Source organism: Acartia tonsa, chromosome 11 (assembly GCF_053477335.1).
Source record: "Acartia tonsa isolate MP-2025a chromosome 11, ASM5347733v1, whole genome shotgun sequence".
Classification (NCBI taxonomy): domain Eukaryota; kingdom Metazoa; phylum Arthropoda; class Copepoda; order Calanoida; family Acartiidae; genus Acartia; species Acartia tonsa.
In genome coordinates, this window is record NC_137270.1 from 40677314 (window position 1) to 40699580 (window position 22267).

Consider the following 22267-nt stretch of genomic DNA (forward strand, 5'->3'; position numbering starts at 1 on the left):
TAAAACATGTATTAAGTAGCCTAAAACCACCCAAGACTTAGATTTAGAATGAAAAGTTTAATACTATTGAAAAACAAAATTATACTTACTTCTATTTATATGATTGATATGTAGAGATAAAAAATAATTTTACATTTTAAAAATAAAATAGAAAATAAATACTTAGATAGATTATTAGCTAAATATGAAAATAAAACTTACAGTAAAAAGATAGAAAATTAGATAAATAGACAGAAAAGTAGATAAATAGATAGGTAGAAAATAAGATAAATAGATAGAAAAGAAGAGAAATAGATAGAAATGTAGATAAATAGATAGAAAAGTAGATAAATAGATAGAAAAGAAGATAAAACCTACTGTAGTGCATCACTTTTAAGTCCATGTAAGCCTGGCTTTGCAATAGACGTCATATTTTCTTAGATAAATAGATAGAAAAGTAGATAGAAAGAAGATAAAACTTACTGTAGTGCATCACATTTATGTTTATGTCAGGGATAAGGGATAGGAAACCTGGCCATTAATTAGGTCCCGGCCTAGATTCTAAAGGGATATTGCAACTATTACAAATTCCTATCAAACTGGCGGACACTCCCAAGTAGCTATCGCTCTAAACCAATAAGAATCGGCCTGTTTTGTATCAAACAATCACCAATTGGCGGAAATTTTAGAAGCAGACAATTCTAGAAAAAATAATGATTTGTCTGCTACTTAGCTTAATTATTAAATCTGCTTAGAGTTAAACATTAAAAAAAGGCCATATAGAAAAAAACAAAAATAATGGGATTATTTTTTGGAAAGAAGGTATCTACAAATTTTCATTTGGTAGTTTATAAATTAGATGTTGTATTTTGAATTTTAAAAATTTAATACGGAATTCATACAACACCTTAACCCTAATATTTGTACAATACAACACAGTACAAATCTATCATTACATGATAGTATCCAAAGAACTTGATAGAATGTTACCCAAGTGCATATTAATTTATTTATTTTGAATTTTAATTAGCAATGAAATTTTCAAATAAAATTTTTACTCATTAATAAAAATGCAAATAATACAAACTAAAATCTGTCTGAGGGAAACCCAACGATAGCTTTCTGACAGTTCAAATTACCAAAGTAAAAGATAAAAAAATTTTGGGAGAGAAAAAACTTTATTTTAACAAAAGCCATTAATATATAGGTTTATAAAAAATTATGTTTTTTACTTTAAATTAGCTACCTGAATTTGATTCTATACTTTATCTACACACAGCCTTTTCATTAGCGTTTATAACGAACTACTGCGCCATCCCAAAACTGGTTTATTAGGCCTAGGCTTGAAATAGGCCTGAAATAATATTTTCCTACGTTTCCCATCCCTTATCCCTGGTTTATGTAAGCCAGGCTAGGCTTAGCTATAAGTGACATATTTTCTTAGATAAATAGATATAAAAAAGATAAATACATAGATATAAAAATAGATATATATATAGAAAAGTAGATAAATAGATAGAAAAGTAGATATATAGATAGAAAAGTAGATAAATAGATAGAAAGTAGATAAATAGATAGAAAAGTAGATAAATAGAAAGATAGATAAAAAGATAAAACTTACTGTAGTGCAACACTTTTAAGTCCATGTAAGCGTTGCTTTGCAATAGACGACATATAAATAGATAGAAAAGTAGATAAATAGATAGAAAGTAGATAAATAGATAGAAAAGTAGATAAATAGATAAATAGAAAGATAGATAAAAAGATAAAACTTACTGTAGTGCATCACTTTTAAGTCCATGTAAGCCTGGCTTTGCTATACATGACATTTTCTTCTTGCTTTTTGACTCTTTGTTGAAATGTGCTATAATATCGTTCAAATCTCGTCGCCTTAAAACAAAAATATAAATTACAAAGTAAAACGATGTATGTCCGTCTGTCTTAAGCTTAAGATGTGTTTATGTTTAAAATTAAGTGCCAAAGAAAAAAAATAAAGAAAAATGTTTTCAAACGTTTTGATGAAGTCTAAGTTACACAAATTAAAACCTTTCCATTTTTTTTTCATGTTGTCGTTGAAACCAATTAATATCAGCTGGATTATAGCCGGTTCTCAGCCATACTTAAATTCATGTATCGTATTATAGACAATTTTACACGAATAATAATAATAATAATCATCATAAATTCAATATCAGTTTAGTTTGCCAGGCCATTAATCTAATTTTTAAAATTTTACCATCCCCTGAAAAAATGTCTATTATACGATGCAAAAATAACTATACCTGTATTCAACAGCTTCTAATGTATAAGGCACTTCCCTGAAAAATAACAAGGATGACAACATCCATAAAAGCGAAGCACTGAAATGGTAGGACAAACGGACATTAACACTTATATATTGTCAGGACAAAATAATCAGAATATAAATATATAAGAGTCGAAGCAAAATTCTAAGTAAATTTGTTGAAAAACTGCTTTATACAGGATAATGTTTATGGTCATACCTACATTTTTAGGACTTGATTATAGAGTTGCTTCGCTTATAACATTATACTTAGTTCTCCCAGGAATCAACATACCAAAAATCAGATCAATCGGATGATTTGATCACATAAAATTTGTTGTTAAAAAAGTAAAAAAATCAACATGTTTAAAACGGACATACGGACATTTTGGTAATGATTATAGAGTTGCTACGCTTTCTAAATCGTACCTAACTATTAAAGGAATCACCATACAAAATTCGAAATCGATAGGACAATTCTAACATGCCTAAATTAACGAAAAAAGCTATCCGTTACGGACGGACCGACCCTAACCATAGAAAAGCTTAGCTTTTAAAAATATTGAATTAATTAAAGAAGAAAAAAATTATCACGCAAGGTTGCGTGATTTTCCCTTAAAAAATTCTAAATTTATAAAACATGTTATTGTACTAATACTCTTTTCCTTAGGTGTGGTTTTAGAATATATGCATTATTGACCCCCCCCCCTTCCCTTATGTCTGTAACAAAGAATCTCGCTAACTGCTAAACCAATATGGTTATCTTTTACAGCGAAGCTTCTTATATGTTCAGGAAAGGTTTATAACAACTCTGGGGCAGGGTACCACCTCCCTCCCAAGAGAAATCACCTATATAAAAAATGAACCATCAAATAAAACTTTTTTACTTTTCTTTTAAAACTGAAGTTTAAAATGAGGGTCTAGACCCACACTAAGTGCCTTTAGAGGCCTCTAGGGGCATAGTCGCTAATATTTTTTAAAAATGAAATTAATCTTATGAAATTACCAAAATTTAGATTTAATTTGAAATAAAATAAAATTCATTCTTGAAAAATCCAATTTGAAGTTGTAAGAGTCTAATTTTCAAATCTTAAAATTAGGATTTAGATTTATGTATTTGATAAAACTTATTTGTATTTTAATTTGATTTCAAAATTCTAATCCTATAAATCCTTATACTAAAGTAACAGGATGTTTGTCTGTTTGTTTGTCTGTGTGTCTGTACCGAAGGATCTCACTAACCGCCGAACCGATCGGGTTCTCCTTAACAGGATAGATTCTCATGGGTTCTGGGGGGGTTTATAACTATTTTGGGGGAGGGTACAACCACCCTCCCGAGAGAAATGACATAAAAATCGAAAATTTTTAAAAATATATTGGAGACTTCAACGTAACATAAAGAGGTATCGTAACATAAAGAGGTATCGTAACATAAAGAAATAACGCAGAGACTTTAACAAACAAAAACATCTAAAGTGCCACTAGAGGCTTCTAGGGGGCGTAGCCGCTAGTAATTTGTCTTTTTTCTGTATTTTAAATGATACGGTTCTTCTTTACAGTTTAGATCCTGGAAAGGTTTATAGCTATTTAGGGAGAGGGGGGTGGTCAAATCCAAGCTCCCTTAACCTCAAGTGCCCCTAAAGGCCTCTAGGGGCATAGCTGCTAGACAATTATATAAAATTATTAAGTTTTTTTTTATTTGTTTAATAATAAAGATTTCGCTAACCACTGAACCAATTGAATGCTCTAAAAAATTAGAACCTACCTTACTGCCACTGCTAAATCAGTCAGAAACCCAACAGGTCTAAAAAAAAGAATATATCCTTTATTATAAAGTATTAATGTGTTTAGTCTGTATCATATGATTTGGAAAGCTTCTGGACTGATTGAATTCTATATTTAGTGAAGCTTCGCACTGGTTCTGTGATAGTTTTAGACTATTAGTTTTTGAGATTTATATCTCGGGGTGGTTTTAAGCTATTTTCCTAACCCCTCCTTGCCCCATTGAAATGTCATGGGCTTATCCGCTAGTGCTTTTATAAAAGTAACAGGTTCTAAAAACCGCCAAACCAATATGGTTCTCCTTTACAGAGTGTAGCTGCTCAGAGGTCCTGGGAAAGTTTAAAACTATTTTGGGGTAACTGCTAGTAATTAATAAAGCAGAGAAGTTTTTCAAATGATGTTGTCAATATATCATTGCATACGACATTTTGATATTAAATTTTTTTTTGTATATATTCATGGATATATTATTACTTGGATGCTACACCAGATTTTCATGTTCTCTAATAGCAATACCCCCATCAACCCAATTTGCCCTATCCCCTTTCCTCTTACTGGATAATCGAACTTACTTTATTTGTATAGATTTGTCCACATAATCCGCCAGATGTGAAACAAAATGGTTATTTCTTTCCAATTTACACTCTTTGGCTATACTTATCGATGATAACACCTAAAAAATAAAAAAAAATAATGAAGAAGGATGAGAACATCGAACCTCTTTTTAGTGCCTATAAAAATGACGTCATACAAAACAAATTACCAATGATTGTCTAATACACAGTCTATATTACCAATGGCAGGTCATCAAAAATAATTATTTGGCAAATGGAAGGCCTGTATAACGTCATTTTTAATAGTCACTATAAAAAGATTTTGACAACATCCATAAAAGTGAAGTTTTGAAGCGGTAGGACAAACGAACATTAAAGCTTGTAGAGTGTCAGAACTAAATAAGCAAAATGTAAATGTGTAAGTCAAACAGAATTGTAAGTGAATTTGTTACAATATAGGATACTATTTAAGGAAAAATATACATTTGAGGACTTGATTATAGAGATGCATTACTTATCACAATGTACCTTGTTGTAATAAGAATCAGTATTTATAAAATCAGATAAATATGAAAATTTTGTCAAAAGAGAAAACGCATATACGGACATCCTGGTAACTATAATAGAGTTCCTACGCTTTCTAAATCGTACCTAACTACTACAGTATATAATAGCTATGTCAAGTTTAACATCGATAGGACACTTCTAACATGCTTGACTTTACTTAAAGAGCTATTACATAAGAACGGACTAACCCTAATTATAGAAAATAAAAAAAAATATTTAAAAGGATGAAATCAAAAAAGGTGACATATAAATAAGATGCAGAGGAATCTTCACTAAAATTTAATCACATCACCAAAATCGTTTTAGTCAAATTAAAATTATACAGTGCTCTCGACGACCCCAGTCATCGTAAAATGTCATATTTTTACTTGATTTATTTTAGTTACTAGAAAAGTTAAAGAAATCAGCTTATATCAACAACGAAATTCTCTCGGGGAAAAAATCACGAAACCTATACGTGATTTTCATCTGTCATTGGGGGGAAGGGGGGGGGGAGTAAAATTGATGCTCTTTTTACCTGCCCCCAAAATAACATTTTAGTTTTATTTCTCTTGTTGGCTATACCTTATTCCTGTAAAGAAATGCTGCACCACTAAAAGGTATTTTAAATATTTAAACCGCTGTTTCCATTTAAACATAAATATTGTATAACATTTATGTAATATACTATTCAAAACCGCACCTTGAGCTCTTTAAATGGATTTATTATTACTTAGATCTTACACCAGATTATCATGTACTCTAATAAAGTGAAACTTGTAGCTTGGCTAAAACAACGATATCCCACATCCCAACCTTTTTATCCCATCCCCTCCCCATCTACTGGATGAACAAACTGACCAATAAGTGACGTCCATGTTAGCAACTTTAAAATTTACAAGAATAACTACTTGCCTTTAAAAATAAATACACTTTATTTAAAGTAAGTCATAATCTCCGAGGATTCACCCATTTATTTCAAAATGTTAAAAACGCTTTAAAATATTCTATCGTTACAGGATACTATACACAAAGTTTAAATTTGATAGGATGACTCTAAATTATAAAATTGTGTTAAATAATGCTATACACAATTTTATTTCCAGTTTTAAATGCATTAGACCTGCATGTTGCCATACTGACGATAGACACCTAATTTAAAATTTGGTTTTGAGAAAGAAAGATTTACTTGCAACATCATCAAACGCCTTGTTCAAGTCAAAGAAACTAAAATGAGATATTTTGCTTAAGTAAAAAAACATTTTTTCATTTACACCCCTTTCTATTTAAAATTGCATGTATACCCTGCGGAGCAGATAACTTTTGAACCTTATTTAACCTAACATAACCTAGACAAAGCAACTCTAATAAGTTTTTGAAATAAATGAATAGTTGTAGGTAATCGATATTATTACTTGGATGTTGCACCAGATTTTAAATACTCTAATAATGTAATTCTCTCAGCTGTCTAAAAAACGTTAATCCCATATACTTCCTATGCACCATTCTCTCATACTGGGTGAATGAACTGACCAATAAATGATGAACATTGTAGGAACATTAATTGACAGCAAATTTTTCCCTGTCAATATATCCATAACGTATTCTACACCATTTTACATGTTTGTTGTCAACATAAAAATCCACGGCTGAATGATATATGACTATAAACGACGTTGCTACAAAAGATCTAGTTTATAAAAGAACCAACCTTACAAAAGATCCAACCTTACAAAAGATCTAACCATACAAAACATCTAATCCTGCAAAAGGTCTAATGTTACAAAATGTCTAATTCTACAAGAGGTCTCATGTTACAAAATATCTAATTTACAATAATCTTAACCCTACAAATGACCTTTTGTTAAATAGACCTTCTGTAAATTCGAGTTTATGTAACACTAGAGCTTTTGAGCTTTTGTAGCAACGCCAATATAAACATAAAATATAAATGCCTTTTAGAAAAATATTCTATTCCTAACATCAAAGAATATAGAATTTCATTTTTTTGTTTTATCTTATACTCTTTATATTATGTTTTATATTTTACAACGTTTTTTATTTAATTTTCGTTCATCTTTAAAGTTTCGAGACAGCGCAAAGTGCCTCCAAATCATTACGTCATATGATAAAATTGATCAATGAGGTCGTGCAATCAAACAGTGGGTTGTCTAAAGGGCGTCTGCACAGCAATAAAGCAAGATTTGGTTTCGAGATCATAGATGCACCAAAATAAGATCTCATGTTGCGTTCACTTCAGGCTAACTCCCCCCCCCCAAAAAAAAAAAAAAATACCACCGACTCATTAATTTGGGGTGGGGGGGTTCTGTTCTCCTCCATGCACTTTTTAAGAAACCGCTATTATTTAGTTAAGGTAATGACAGACATCCCACTCCTTATGTAACTGACCTTATCAAATATTCTAATTTTATTATTCCTCCTCAGTATGGCTTTAGCATCCTCTTCCTAACAGACAGACAGACATCCCACTCCTTATGTTACCGACCTTTTTAAATATTCTAATTCTATTATTCCTTCTCTGTATTGCTTTATTTTCCTGACAGACAGACAGATAAACAGATGGACAGACATCCTACTCCTTATGTAACTGACCTTATCAAATATTCTAATTTTATTATTCTTCTTCTTCTTCTATGGCGTTCTGTACCGTTAGTACACTGCCTACTGCTCGTGCGTTTGCACTAACAGTGTCTGGTCTACATGTTTTTAAGGAGACAGAGAACTCGGCTACTGATCTCCCCCTCCGTTGCCAAAAAAAGATGGCTGCAGGTTCCAGGTTGCCCTGTACATTACAGTTTTGTCTCCTCTGGCCTCCTGGTCGGTTAGCCATTCGGATGGATGTTCCCGCTTGGACCACGTGGAGGTCCGACCATACCCCAAGCTAATTTTATTATTCCTCCTCAGTATGGCTTTAGCATCCTCTTCCTGACAGACAGACAGACATCCCACTACTTATGTTACCGACCTTTTTAAATATTCTAATTCTATTATTCCTTCTCTGTATTGCTTTATTTTCCTGACAGACAGACAGACATACAGACAGATAAACAGATGGACAGACATCCTACTCCTTATGCTACCGACCTTTTTAAATATTCTAATTCTATTATTCCTTCTCTGTATTGCTTTATTTTCCTGACAGACAGACAGACAGACACACAGACAGATAAACAGACAGACAGACATCCCACTCCTTATGTTACCGACCTTTTTAAATATTCTAATTCTATTATCCCTTCTCTGTATTGCTTTATTTTCCTGACAGACAGACAGACATACAGACAGATAAACAGATGGACAGACATTCTACTCCTTATGCTACCTACCTTATTAAATATTCTAATTCTGTTATTTCTTCTCTGTATGGCTTTAGCATCCTCTCCCTGTCTCAAATCCTGCAGACTATTCCATCTGAAACAAGAATAGTGGATATATTATTCTTTGGATGTTGCACCAGATTTTCATGTACATTGATAAACATGATGCTGGCAAATGGCAAAAATGCTAATACTCCACATTTACCCCCTCCCCTCCTACTGGATGAACGTTCTGACTAAGGTTCATATTAGCAAGCTAAATTGACCACAAAAATGACAGCTCCTCTTTAGAGCCCACCATTGTTACTTACTTGGATGCATGATGGCTGTATGGTGTAATGACAACTCCTCTACAGAACCAACCCTTGTTACTTACTTAGATGCATGATAGCTGTAGGGTGAGATGACAGCTCCTCTACAGAACCCTTCCTTGTTTACTTACTTAGAAGCATGATGGCTGTACGGTGTAATGGCAGCTCCTCTATAAAACCAACCCTTGTTACTTACTTAGATGCATGATGGCTGTATGGTGTAATGACAGCTCCTTTATAGAACCAACCCTTGTTACTTACTTAGATGCATGATAGCTGTAGGGTGAGATGACAGCTCCTCTACAGAACCCATCCTTGTTTACTTACTTAGAAGCATGATGGCTGTACGGTGTAATGGCAGCTCCTCTATAGAACCTCATCCGCTGCTCGAACGTATTGCTCCAACTGCTTTTAGTCGATTCAGCGATTTTCTGCCTTAGTTCAGCCCTCGCCTTGATGAATTTTCTATTATTCATTTATTATACAAGGAAAGGATAATTGATAATAAGGTGTATGCGTGACCATCAAGATCTCAAAACAGTAGAATAATAGAATAATCCTGCCTTTTCTTCTTCCTCTTTCTTTTTTCTTAGCTCCTCCTCTCTTTTTCTTATATCACTCAGAAATTCACGTCTAGACAGTATGCAATTACTTAATGAATCTATCAATCAATCTATCAATCAATCTATCAATCAATCTATCAATCAATCTATCAATCAATCTATCAATCACTCTATCAATCACTCTATCAATCAATCTATCAATCAATCTATCAATCAATCTATTAATCAATCTATCAATAAATCTATCAATAAATCTATCAATAAATCTACCAATCAATCTATCAATCAATCTATCAATCAATCTATCAATCAATCTATCAATCAATCTATCAATCAATCTATCAATCAATCTATCAATCAATCTATCAATCAATCTATCAATCAATCTATCAATCAATCTATCAACCAATCTATCAATTAATCTATCAATCAATCAATCTATCAATCAATCTATCAATCAATCTATCAATCAGTCTATCAATCAATCTATCAATCAATCTATCAATCAATCTATCAATCAATCTATCAATCAATCTATCAATCAATCTATCAATCAATCTATCAATCAATCTATCAACCAATCTATCAATTAATCTATCAATCAATCAATCTATCAATCAATCTATCAATCAATCAATCTATCAATCAATCTATCAATCTATCAATCAATCTATCAATCAATCAATCTATCAATCAATCTATCAATCAATCTATCAATCAATATATCAATCATTCTATCAATCAATCTATCAATCAATATATCAATCAATATATCAGTCGGTGAATCAATTGATCAATCAATCTATTAATTAGATTATTTATAAATCAATTTATCCATCAATCTATCTATCAATCTGAAGAATGTATCTATAATATACTTAGGATTAATAGTTTTAACAATTTTCTTGAGACTAGACATGACTGACTCCATAGTTTGTTCCCCTGTATCGCTGTCTACTGATCTTTCCTAAATGTTTAAACTGCGTTACATTCATACATACAGACATACATAGTGAGGGAAGCAAAATTAAATAGAATATATTTACATTATAATCAAACAAGAATGAAACATCCATGAGTATCAAAGCAAAAAAACAGCATGAATAAGAATACGGACAACAAGGAGTTGTAAAAAGCATTTGTAAAAATAGAAAATAGATCTATTGGAGGGGAAAAGTCCCTAAACCATCATATATTTTTAGATGTTTGTATTTTGTATGAAGATTGATAGACTGCCGGTCAAAGTAGATTATATACAGAACAAAAGGAAATTTAAGTTTGATTCTGTTATCTACAAAAATTTGAAAATTGGACAAAAAAAAACAAAGATATGGAGAAATATTTTTTTTTAAATAACAAAAGAGCAACCTGTCCTTTCATCTTTTAACAAAAATATCAGTTTACATTCCCATTTACATTAAACAAAACTACCACTTTTTGGACAAGTTAGGGACAGACAAACAAAGACATCCTATTGCTTAGTAGAGAGAAAAAAAACCTTTACAAATTCCTTTTTCGGTGGTGGATTTTTCTTGACATATTCCTCTTTCATCAGTATAAAGTCAAGCGGGTTAAATACTCTGAAATAAAATAGGTATAACATACATACGAGCGAAGCTTAAAAAAACAGATAGCTGCTTTTTTTCATTTAGAAGTCTTGACAAAAAGGGTAAATTATATTATATATTTGTTGGGGAATCTTTATACACATTTTGAAACCGATAGGACAGTTTTAACATGACTAAATTAGATCTATGGATTGTTGGACAGACATTTAGACAGACTAACTTTAAATAACTCTTTATGTTAAAGTAATAGGATCTGTGTCTGTCTGTATGTACTGAGGACATCGCTAACCGCTGAACCGTTAAGGTTCTCCTTTACAGTGTAAGTTCTCTTAGGGAACACAGTAATAGTGTCTGACTGATTATGACGTAACAAAAAAATTAGCCAATGAGAGGCCACTATAAATTTTACCATTTGTCAACAACGGCCTCTCATTGGCTAATTTTTTTTGTTACGTCATATTCAGTCAGACACTATTACTGTGTTCTCTCTTAGGCCCTGGGAAGGTTTTATTTTAAAGGAGGGCACCAACACCAAATATATAGTCTTTGAAATAAAAGACCCCCTACAAATATATTTTTTTTTAAATTAGGGATAGGAATTCGCCCCCTCCCCCTCACTTTTAGAGCTCCTAGAAGCTTATTGGAGGCGTATCCGATAGTAAAAAATAAAATAAATGATACCTTGAAGCATTGCTAACCGTACCAGTTTCTTTTACCCCATTAGTCTAAAATAAATATATTATTACTTTGATTATTGGTTTGATTTAATTTAAGTACTTTAAGTTTTTAAGCCAATAAATCGAAATTTTTGAAATAACCAATTTGCTTAGCGTGCAAAAGGATCCCCCCCCTTCTTTAAAAAATAGAAAATAAGTGGTGGGGGTCTGGTTTTTTTTCTAAATGCCTAATACCTGGGAGGCTTCCCCGTACCTAATAAAACCTATTTTAACCTGACCTAAAACACACAAATACACAAAAAACCTCCCTATTTTAAAATTCATTTTAAAAAAGAAGAACTTTAAGGAAAAAGTCAATTATTTGGAAAATATTAATTTAAAAAATTGTGATAAACTAATAAAAAAAAACATAACATCATAAAAATTTAGGATAACCTGTTCATCTTTATTAAGGATAGAAGATTTTCTCCTAGTAGCACTAAATTTTTAATAAAGATACATTATATTTAGACAGGGATAAGACAATAATTAGTAAATTTATATTCATCACTAAATTTAATTACCACCTGTATAAATTTAATTATTGGTTAAAAAGTTTGGACGCTAATAAAGGACCATCCAGTACTCAATTTTATCTAACTTGACATAAAGTATCCCCCACTTTTGTTTTGCTAAAGTCGCGAGTAGTCAGGGAGAAAGCGGATATTGCGACCCCAAAGTTTTATAATAACTGTTTCTTATTCGTTGGCTTAACAACTTTGGGGACATTTATAGATTCTGATTGATTTGATTATTAAATTGAGTATCTAATCGTTTCAATCACAAATCGTAATCTGTAGAATAGGTAATTTTGTGTATCATCATTAGGGATGTACATTAATTTATCGGCACGCGATTGTCTAAACCCGGGAGGTATACTATTATTAGCGTAACTACTCTATAATGTATTCTTTATTCCTGGATGGAGCAACATTTTCTTTCTCAGTGCTATTTCTGATAGCTGATGCTGTTATATTTCTTACTTCACTCTTGTATTCTAGTGGCTCTACTTCTACCTATAACAATAATATTTCTAGTAGCTGATGATGTTATATTTCTTACTTCACTCTTGTATTCTAGTGGCTCTACTTCTACCTATAACAATAATATTTCTGATAGCTGATGCTGTTATATTTCTTACTTCACTCTTGTATTCTAGTGGCTCTACTTCTACCTATAACAATAATATTTCTGGTAGCTGATGATGTTATATTTCTTACTTCACCCTTGTATTCTAGAGGCTCTACCTCTACCTATAACAATAATATTTCTGGTAGCTGATGATGTTATATTTCTTACTTTACCCTTGTATTCTAGAGGCTCTACCTCTACCTATAATAATAATATTTCTGGTAGCTGATGATGTTATATTTCTTACTTCACTATTGTATTCTAGTGGCTCTATTTCTACCTATAACAATAATATTTCTGGTAGCTGATGCTGTTATATTTCTTACTTCACTCTTGTATTCTAGTGGCTCTACTTCTACCTATAACAATAATATTTCTGGTAGCTGATGATGTTATATTTCTTACTTCACCCTTGTATTCTAGAGGCTCTACCTCTACCTATAACAATAATATTTCTGGTAGCTGATGATGTTATATTTCTTACTTTACCCTTGTATTCTAGAGGCTCTACCTCTACCTATAATAATAATATTTCTGGTAGCTGATGATGTTATATTTCTTACTTCACTATTGTATTCTAGTGGCTCTATTTCTACCTATAACAATAATATTTCTGGTAGCTGATGATGTTATATTTCTTACTTCACTATTGTATTTTAGTGGCTCTACCTCTACCTATAACAATAATATTTCTGGTAGCTGATAATGTTATATTTCTTACTTCACTCTTGTATTCTAGTGGCTCTACTTCTACCTATAACAATAATATTTCTGGTAGCTGATGATGTTATATTTCTTACTTCACTCTTGTATTCTAGTGGCTCTACTTCTACCTATAACAATAATATTTCTGATAGCTGATGATGTTATATTTCTTACTTCACTCTTGTATTCTAGTGGCTCTACCTCTACCTATAACAATAATATTTCTAGTAGCTGATGATGTTATATTTCTTACTTCACTCTTGTATTCTAGTGGCTCTACTTCTACCTATAACAATAATATTTCTGGTAGCTGATGATGTTATATTTCTTACTTCACTCTTGTATTCTAGTGGCTCTACTTCTACCTATAACAATAATATTTCTGGTAGCTGATGATGTTATATTTCTTACTTCACTCTTGTATTCTAGTGGCTCTACTTCTACCTATAACAATAATATTTCTGATAGCTGATGCTGTTATATTTCTTACTTCACTCTTGTATTCTAGTGGCTCTACTTCTACCTATAACAATAATATTTCTGGTAGCTGATGATGTTATATTTCTTACTTCACTCTTGTATTCTAGTAGCTCTACCTCTACCTATAACAATAATATTTCTAATAGTAGCTGATGCTGTTATATTTCTTACTTCACTCTTGTATTCTAGTGGCTCTACTTCTACCTATAACAATAATATTTCTGGTAGCTGATGATGTTATATTTCTTACTTCACTCTTGTATTCTAGAGGCTCTACTTCTACCTATAACAATAATATTTCTGATAGCTGATGATGTTATATTTCTTACTTCACTCTTGTATTCTAGTGGCTCTACTTCTACCTAAAATTATGGACATATGTAGCGCAGACATATGTTAACAAATTTCTAATTATAAAAAAAAACACTGCTAAAATGATAAAGGATTATCCTGAAGATTTTTGTCTGTTGGAAAATATTACAAAAAGAAAAATATATTATGCTGGTATCTGAACTTTTATCTAAATGTGTTACAAAATTAATTGACTACATTAACAAACATTATGAATATACATTTATAGAGGATATAATGTAACCCCAATATCTTACCCTAATGGAAACATTGCTACTATAGCCCCCTACAGGCCTCTAGGGGCACTTGAGGTAAGGGAGGGAGGGTTATCAGTTTTCGACCACCCACTTTCCATTTTTGTTTTAAAAGGATTAGTAATTATTTAATGGAAGATTTTTTCTAGAGAAGATTTCTCATGAAACAAACACACTCACATATAGAAAGACTCATAGATATCCTGTTACCTTCATATAAGGATAAAAGGCTAGGTAGGCGTATTAAAAATACTTACTCTTTTAAAACCATCTTGTTGTAATAATTGCTTCAGATTTGGTCTGCATATACAGTTGGTTCAAGTATTTTTTTACAAAATAAAATTCATAGATTGTTTTTAGAAGCGAAGCTTTTCTATAATTAGGGTCAGTCCGTAACGGATTGCCTTTTTCGTTAATTTAGGCATGATAGAATTGTCCGATCGATTTCAAGTTTTGCATGGTAGTTCCTTTAGTAGGTAGGTACGATTTAGAAAGCGTAGCAACTCTATAATCATTACCAAAACATCCGTACGTCCATTTTAAACATGTTGACTTTTTTTACTTTTTTAGCAACAAATTTTTATGTGTTCTAATCATCCGATTGATCTGATTTTTGGCATATTGATTCCTGTGATTACAAAGTATAATGATATAAGCGAAGCAACTCTATAATCAAGTCCTAAAAATGGAAGTATGTCCATTAACATTATCCTGTATCAAGCAGTTTTTATACAAATTTACTTACAATTTTGCTTCGACTCTTATACATTTATATTCTGATTATTCAGTTCTGACACTACAATATAAGTGTTAATGTCCGTTTGTCCTACCGTTTCAGTTCATCGCTTTTATGGATATTGTCATCCTTCTTTTATTTCCACTGTTTTATAAACTTTTAAAAAGGGTAATTTTGTTTATTGTAGCACGGTATCAGAAATAGATAAACTGTAAATAAAAATAATTAAAAACAAAACTGACAATATTAAAACAAAACTGACAATATTAAAACAAAAATTAAAAAATTAATACCATTTTAATTCGCACGGGCCTTCGGCCCCTCGGATCTAACAAAAATGGTTTTAATCCTATAATATTTTCATTTTAATATTCTCTGAAAGCTGTCTATAATACGATGTGATAAAAAAAAACTACTCCCAAACTGTTCCTGGGAGTTTGAGGTGTCTCCGTCTGGCTGAAGGTGTCCCGCCAGCTAGATCTTTTGTTCACCACGTTCACCTACAACATTTCAGTGATATTAAGGGATTAGACAATGGAGGATATATATTGAAGTATATATCCCATCTATAATAAACAAAACTAGCGGCTTCACTCCTTGCATCTAGGAGCTCTGTATTCGAAGGAGTGGGGAAAGTAGAAAAATAGCCTAAAATCAAACTTAGATATAATAATTAAACAGCCTAAAACTTCCAGGGAACTTTAAGAAGCTTTCATAAAATGGAGAATTTGATTGCTTACATACAAAAAAAACTTACTACTTTGGATAATAGGATCATTTCTTCTTAGGTTTAAAATTAATGGAGGAAAAGTTTGGACATTGCTAGTTTATTCCAACCCATCAAGATATATTACATAAGAAACAAAAGGATAACTAAGGGGAGTAATGCCTCTTTTTTGTGTCCGAAAATCATGGGTAAAAGGTAAAGTAACACTCAACAGGCAACCCTTCCGTTAATTGCACAACCTTTGTCTGGAAGTCTTAACTTTGCATGGTATTGAATTGAGCCTGTTTATAGGCTATGAAATACCCCTATCTCTTACTACTAAAGTAAAGCGCCTGACAAAGCTGCAGTAAGCATTATTTTTAATGTCACTATAAATGTCACCATAAATTTCATGTACTAACTCTGATAAATCAATACTCGCAGCTTGCTAAAATAACGATACCCCCCTATCAACCTCTTTACCCCATCTCCTTCCCTCCTACTCGATGATCGAACTGACCAATAAATCAGTTCCATATTAACAAGCTAAATAGACAAAAAATGGGTATAGTCCTTTCCATGACATCGCTCCATATGGGGCGATGATTTTAATTGATCGCCTCTTATGACAAGGGGCGATGTATTGGCTCCTTGAAAGGAGCGATTTAATAGCCCCTTATAACAAGAGGCGATGTTATGACTCCTTGAAAGGAGCGATTTGATAGCCCCTTGCCCTAAGAGGCGATTAAATGATCCTTTATCGCTCCTTTATCGCCCCTTCTAAAGAGGAGATGTCCTCTTATCCCAAGGGGCTATTTAATTAAATATCGCCTCTTCATGGCCCCTTCACTATTATATATATCTTAGTCCCTTGATGGCCCCTACATCGCTCCTACATCGCCCCTTCATCGCTCCTCCATCGCTCCTTCTCCAAATTTATATTACATTGTACTTTGATGGCCCCTACATCGCCCCTCCATCGCTCCTACATCACCCCTTCATCGCTCCTTCTTCAAATTTATATTACATTGTACTTTGATGGCCCCTACATCGCCCCTCCATCGCTCCTACATCGCCCCTTCATCGCTCCTTCTTCAAATTTATATTACATTGTACTGTGATGGCCCCTACATCGCTCCTACATCGCTCCTTCATCGCTCCTACATCGCCCCTTCATCGCTCCTTCTCCAAATTTATATTACATTGCAACTTGATGGCCCCTACATCGCTCCTACATCGCTCCTCCATCGCCCCTTCATCGCTCCTTCTCCAAATTTATATAACATTGCAACTTGATGGCCCCTACATCGCTGCTACATCGCTCCTCCATCGCTCCTCCATCGCTCCTACATCGCCCCTTCATCGCTCCTTCCACAAATTTATATTACATTGTACTTTGATGGCCCCTACATCTCTCCTCCATCGCTCCTCCATCGCCCCATCGCCCCTTAATAGCCCCTTACCTTAATTTATATAAAAAAAGCCCCTACATAGCCTCTCCATCGCCCCTTAATAGCTCCTTACCTTAATTTTTATAACATAGCCCCTACATAGCCTCTCCATCGCCCCTTAATAGCCCCTTATCTTAATTTATATAACAAAGCCCCTACATAGCCTCTCCATCGCCCCTAATAGCCCCTTACCTTTATTTATATAACAAAGCTCCTACATAGCCTCTCCATTGCCCCTTAATAGTCCCTTACCTTAATTTATATAACATAGCTCCTACATAGCCTCTCCATCGCCCCTTAAAAGCCCATTACCTTAATTTATATAACATAGCCCCTACATAGCCTCTCCATCGCCCCTTACCTTAATTTATATAACATAGCCCCTACATAGCCTCTCCATCGCCCCTTAATAGCTCCTTACCTTAATTTATATAACATAGCCCCTACATAGCCTCTCCATCGCCCCTTAATAGCCCCTTACCTTAATTTATATAACATAGCCTCTACATAGCCTCTCCATCGCCCCTTAATAGCCCCTTACCTTAATTTATATAACATAGCCCTACATAGCCTCTCCATCGCCCCTTAATAGCCCCTTACCTTAATTTATATAGCATAGCCCCTACATAGCCTCTCCATCGCCCCTTAATAGCCTCTTACCTTAATTTATATAATCCTTACCTTAATATATATAACATTCCCCTACATAGCCTCTCCATCGCCCCTAAATAGCCCCTTACCCTAATTTATATAACATAGCCCCTACATAGCCTCTCCATCGCCCCTTAATAGCTCCTTACCTTAATTTATATAACATAGCCCCTACATAGCCTCTCCATCGCCCCTTAATAGCCCCTTACCTTAATTTATATAACATAGCCCTACATAGCCTCTCCATCGCCCCTTAATAGCCCCTTACCTTAATTTATATAGCATAGCCCCTACATAGCCTCTCCATCGCCCCTTAATAGCCTCTTACCTTAATTTATATAATCCTTACCTTAATATATATAACATAGCCCCTACATAGCCTCTCCATCGCCCCTAAATAGCCCCTTACCCTAATTTATATAACATAGCCCCTACATAGCCTCTCCATCGCCCCTTAATAGCCCCTTACCTTAATTTATATAACATAGCCTCTACATAGCCTCTCCATCGCCCCTTAATAGCCCCTTACCTTAATTTATATAACATAGCCCTACATAGCCTCTCCATCGCCCCTTAATAGCCCCTTACCTTAATTTATATAGCATAGCCCCTACATAGCCTCTCCATCGCCCCTTAATAGCCTCTTACCTTAATTTATATAATCCTTACCTTAATATATATAACATAGCCCCTACATAGCCTCTCCATCGCCCCTAAATAGCCCCTTACCCTAATTTATATAACATAGCCCCTACATAGCCTCTCCATCGCCCCTTAATAGCTCCTTACCTTAATTTATATAACATAGCCCCTACATAGCCTCTCCATCGCCCCTTAATAGCCCCTTACCTTAATTTATATAACATAGCCCTACATAGCCTCTCCATCGCCCCTTAATAGCCCCTTACCTTAATTTATATAGCATAGCCCCTACATAGCCTCTCCATCGCCCCTTAATAGCCTCTTACCTTAATTTATATAATCCTTACCTTAATATATATAACATAGCCCCTACATAGCCTCTCCATCGCCCCTAAATAGCCCCTTACCCTAATTTATATAACATAGCCCCTACATAGCCTCTCCATCGCCCCTTAATAGCCCCTTACCTTAATTTATATAACATAGCCTCTACATAGCCTCTCCATCGCCCCTTAATAGCCCCTTACCTTAATTTATATAACATAGCCCTACATAGCCTCTCCATCGCCCCTTAATAGCCCCTTACCTTAATTTATATAGCATAGCCCCTACATAGCCTCTCCATCGCCCCTTAATAGCCTCTTACCTTAATTTATATAATCCTTACCTTAATATATATAACATAGCCCCTACATAGCCTCTCCATCGCCCCTGAATAGCCCCTTACCCTAATTTATATAACATAGCCCCTACATAGCCTCTCCATCGCCCCTTAATAGCTCCTTACCTTAATTTATATAACATAGCCCCTACATAGCCTCTCCATCGCCCCTTAATAGCCCCTTACCTTAATTTATATAACATAGCCTCTACATAGCCTCTCCATCGCCCCTTAATAGCCCCTTACCTTAATTTATATAACATAGCCCTACATAGCCTCTCCATCGCCCCTTAATAGCCCCTTACCTTAATTTATATAGCATAGCCCCTACATAGCCTCTCCATCGCCCCTTAATAGCCTCTTACCTTAATTTATATAATCCTTACCTTAATATATATAACATAGCCCCTACATAGCCTCTCCATCGCCCCTAAATAGCCCCTTACCCTAATTTATATAACATAGCCCCTACATAGCCTCTCCATCGCCCCTTAATAGCTCCTTACCTTAATTTATATAACATAGCCCCTACATAGCCTCTCCATCGCCCCTTAATAGCCCCTTACCTTAATTTATATAACATAGCCCTACATAGCCTCTCCATCGCCCCTTAATAGCTCCTTACCTTAATTTATATAACATAGCCCCTACATAGCCTCTCCATCGCCCCTTAATAGCCTCTTACCTTAATTTATATAATCCTTACCTTAATATATATAACATAGCCCCTACATAGCCTCTCCATCGCCCCTAAATAGCCCCTTACCCTAATTTATATAACATAGCCCCTACATAGCCTCTCCATCGCCCCTTAATAGCCCCTTACCTTAATTTATATAACATAGCCTCTACATAGCCTCTCCATCGCCCCATAATAGCCTCTTACCTTAATTATGTAACATAGCCCCTACATAGCCTCTCCATCGCCCCTTAATATCCCCTTACCTTAATTATATAACATAGCTCCTACATAGCCTCCCCATCGCCCCTTAATAGCCCCTTACCCGATTTTATATAACATAGCCCCTAAATAGCCTCTCCATCGCCCCTTAATAGCCCCTTACCTTAATTTATATAACATAGCCCCTACATAGCCTCTCCATCGCCCCTTAATAGTCCTTTACCTTAATTTATATAAAATAGCCCCTATATAGCCTCTCCATCGCCCCTTAATAGCCAATTTATATAACATAGCCGCTACATAGCCTCTCCATCGCCCCTTAATAGCTCCTTACCTTAATTTATATAACATAGCCTCTCCATCGCCCCTTAATAGCCCTCCATCGCCACTTAAAAGCCCCTTACCTTAATTTATATAACATAGCCTCTACATAGCCTCTCCATCGCCCCTTAATAGCCCCTTATATCCTCCTTCAAAACAGTTATACACCTTCCCGGGATCTATTGGAAGCTACCCTATAAAGGAGAACCATATTGGTTCTGCAGTTAGCGATCTTCTTTGATACATACAGACAATGATCCTGTTACTTTTTATAAGGATTAAAAATAAAATGGCCTAAAGCCATCTCATTACCCATAGGAAGCTTCACTGTAAAGGAGAACCATGTCGGTTTAGTGGTTAGCAAGGTACAGACAGACATACATACAGACAAAGATCCTGTTACTTTATTATAAGGATTAAAATAAAATAGTTATTAACCTCCCCAGGACCTATGAGAAGCTACCCTATTAAGGAGAACGATCTCAGGACCTATAGGAATCTTCACTGTAAAGGAGAACCATATTGGTTCAGCGGTTAGCAAGATCCTTCGGTACAGACAGACATTCATACATACAGACAAAGATTCTGTTAATTTATTTTAAGAAATACAGATAAAATTGTTATAAACCTTTCCAGGCCTAAAACCATCTCAGGACCTAATTTCTGCCGTTGACAACTCGAGTTAAGTTACTATATTATTTTTACAATGTTTAACTTATCTGTTATTATTGGCTGACGAAAAGTTTGGGCAAAAAAAAAATTTATTCTTCAATGAAATATCTCTCCAGTATAATTTTGCCAAGTGCTAATTTATTAAGAATAAAGTTTGCCACAAATTTACCAAAAAATCTCATTGTCATTTCGCCAGGGAGGATTAGGATAGTTCCCAAAGTGTTATAAGTTGGCTTATCCAAGAGTGCTGTCTAGTCTCCAAAGTTTTATAATACCGTTTTCTTATTCGTTAGATTAACAACCTTGGGGATTTTTTATTGTTTTGTGATTGTTTAGTTCATTAAGTTGAGTGTCTAAATGTTTCAACCACTAATTCTAAACTAAAGAAGGGGTAATTTTGTGAATCATCAATGGGAATAATTAATATATAAACATACATATATATACAGTGTTTTTTTTTATGAGAGCATTTTTGAAAGCAATTTTACCCTACTTATAGTTATCAGAATTTAATGATTAATGGCTTATTCTCTTCGTTTTTTATAACCATTAACACAAAAGCAAAAAAATATTTCAGTTTTTATTTAAAAAGTACAGTAAATTCAAAATTTCAAAACATGGGTGTCAACATCTAAAATAGTTATTTCTCGCATCGTATTATAAACGGCTTTCCGCGGATATAGAAAGTACAATTATGAGATTAAAACTAGTTTTTTTAGCCCCGAGGTGCAGAAGGCACCGGCTAAAAAAACTGGGTTTAATCTTATGATTGTACATATCTATATTCGTAGAAAGCTGGATATAATACGATGCTAGACATAGTTTTTTCGTATGGATGAGAACCGGTTCCTATCCACCGGATTCAAATGAATACGAGAAATGGTTTTAGCGCATTTTTCTTATGCTCAAATCTTCTACCCTTTCCAAGAATGGAGGGAGTACATTGGGGGGCCAGTATTCCCTC

General features: G+C 33.9%; 1 protein-coding gene across 1 annotated transcript in view; it reads right to left on the reverse strand.

Moving 5' to 3' along the window:
• Positions 1 to 22267, reverse strand: part of LOC145331287 (uncharacterized) — a 48107-nt gene that overhangs the window by 7148 nt on the left and 18692 nt on the right. Inside the window, exons 9-21 of the mRNA XM_080175905.1 lie at positions 15715 to 15798; positions 12539 to 12657; positions 12038 to 12080; positions 11607 to 11650; positions 10856 to 10937; positions 10236 to 10324; positions 9358 to 9427; positions 9122 to 9246; positions 8493 to 8577; positions 4618 to 4718; positions 4029 to 4067; positions 2262 to 2297; positions 1756 to 1869 (exon numbers count right to left, since the gene is read on the reverse strand). Of these exons, the coding sequence (XP_080032031.1) occupies positions 1756 to 1869; positions 2262 to 2297; positions 4029 to 4067; positions 4618 to 4718; positions 8493 to 8577; positions 9122 to 9246; positions 9358 to 9427; positions 10236 to 10324; positions 10856 to 10937; positions 11607 to 11650; positions 12038 to 12080; positions 12539 to 12657; positions 15715 to 15798 (1031 nt within the window). The remainder of the gene's footprint in view (positions 1 to 1755; positions 1870 to 2261; positions 2298 to 4028; positions 4068 to 4617; positions 4719 to 8492; positions 8578 to 9121; positions 9247 to 9357; positions 9428 to 10235; positions 10325 to 10855; positions 10938 to 11606; positions 11651 to 12037; positions 12081 to 12538; positions 12658 to 15714; positions 15799 to 22267) is intronic.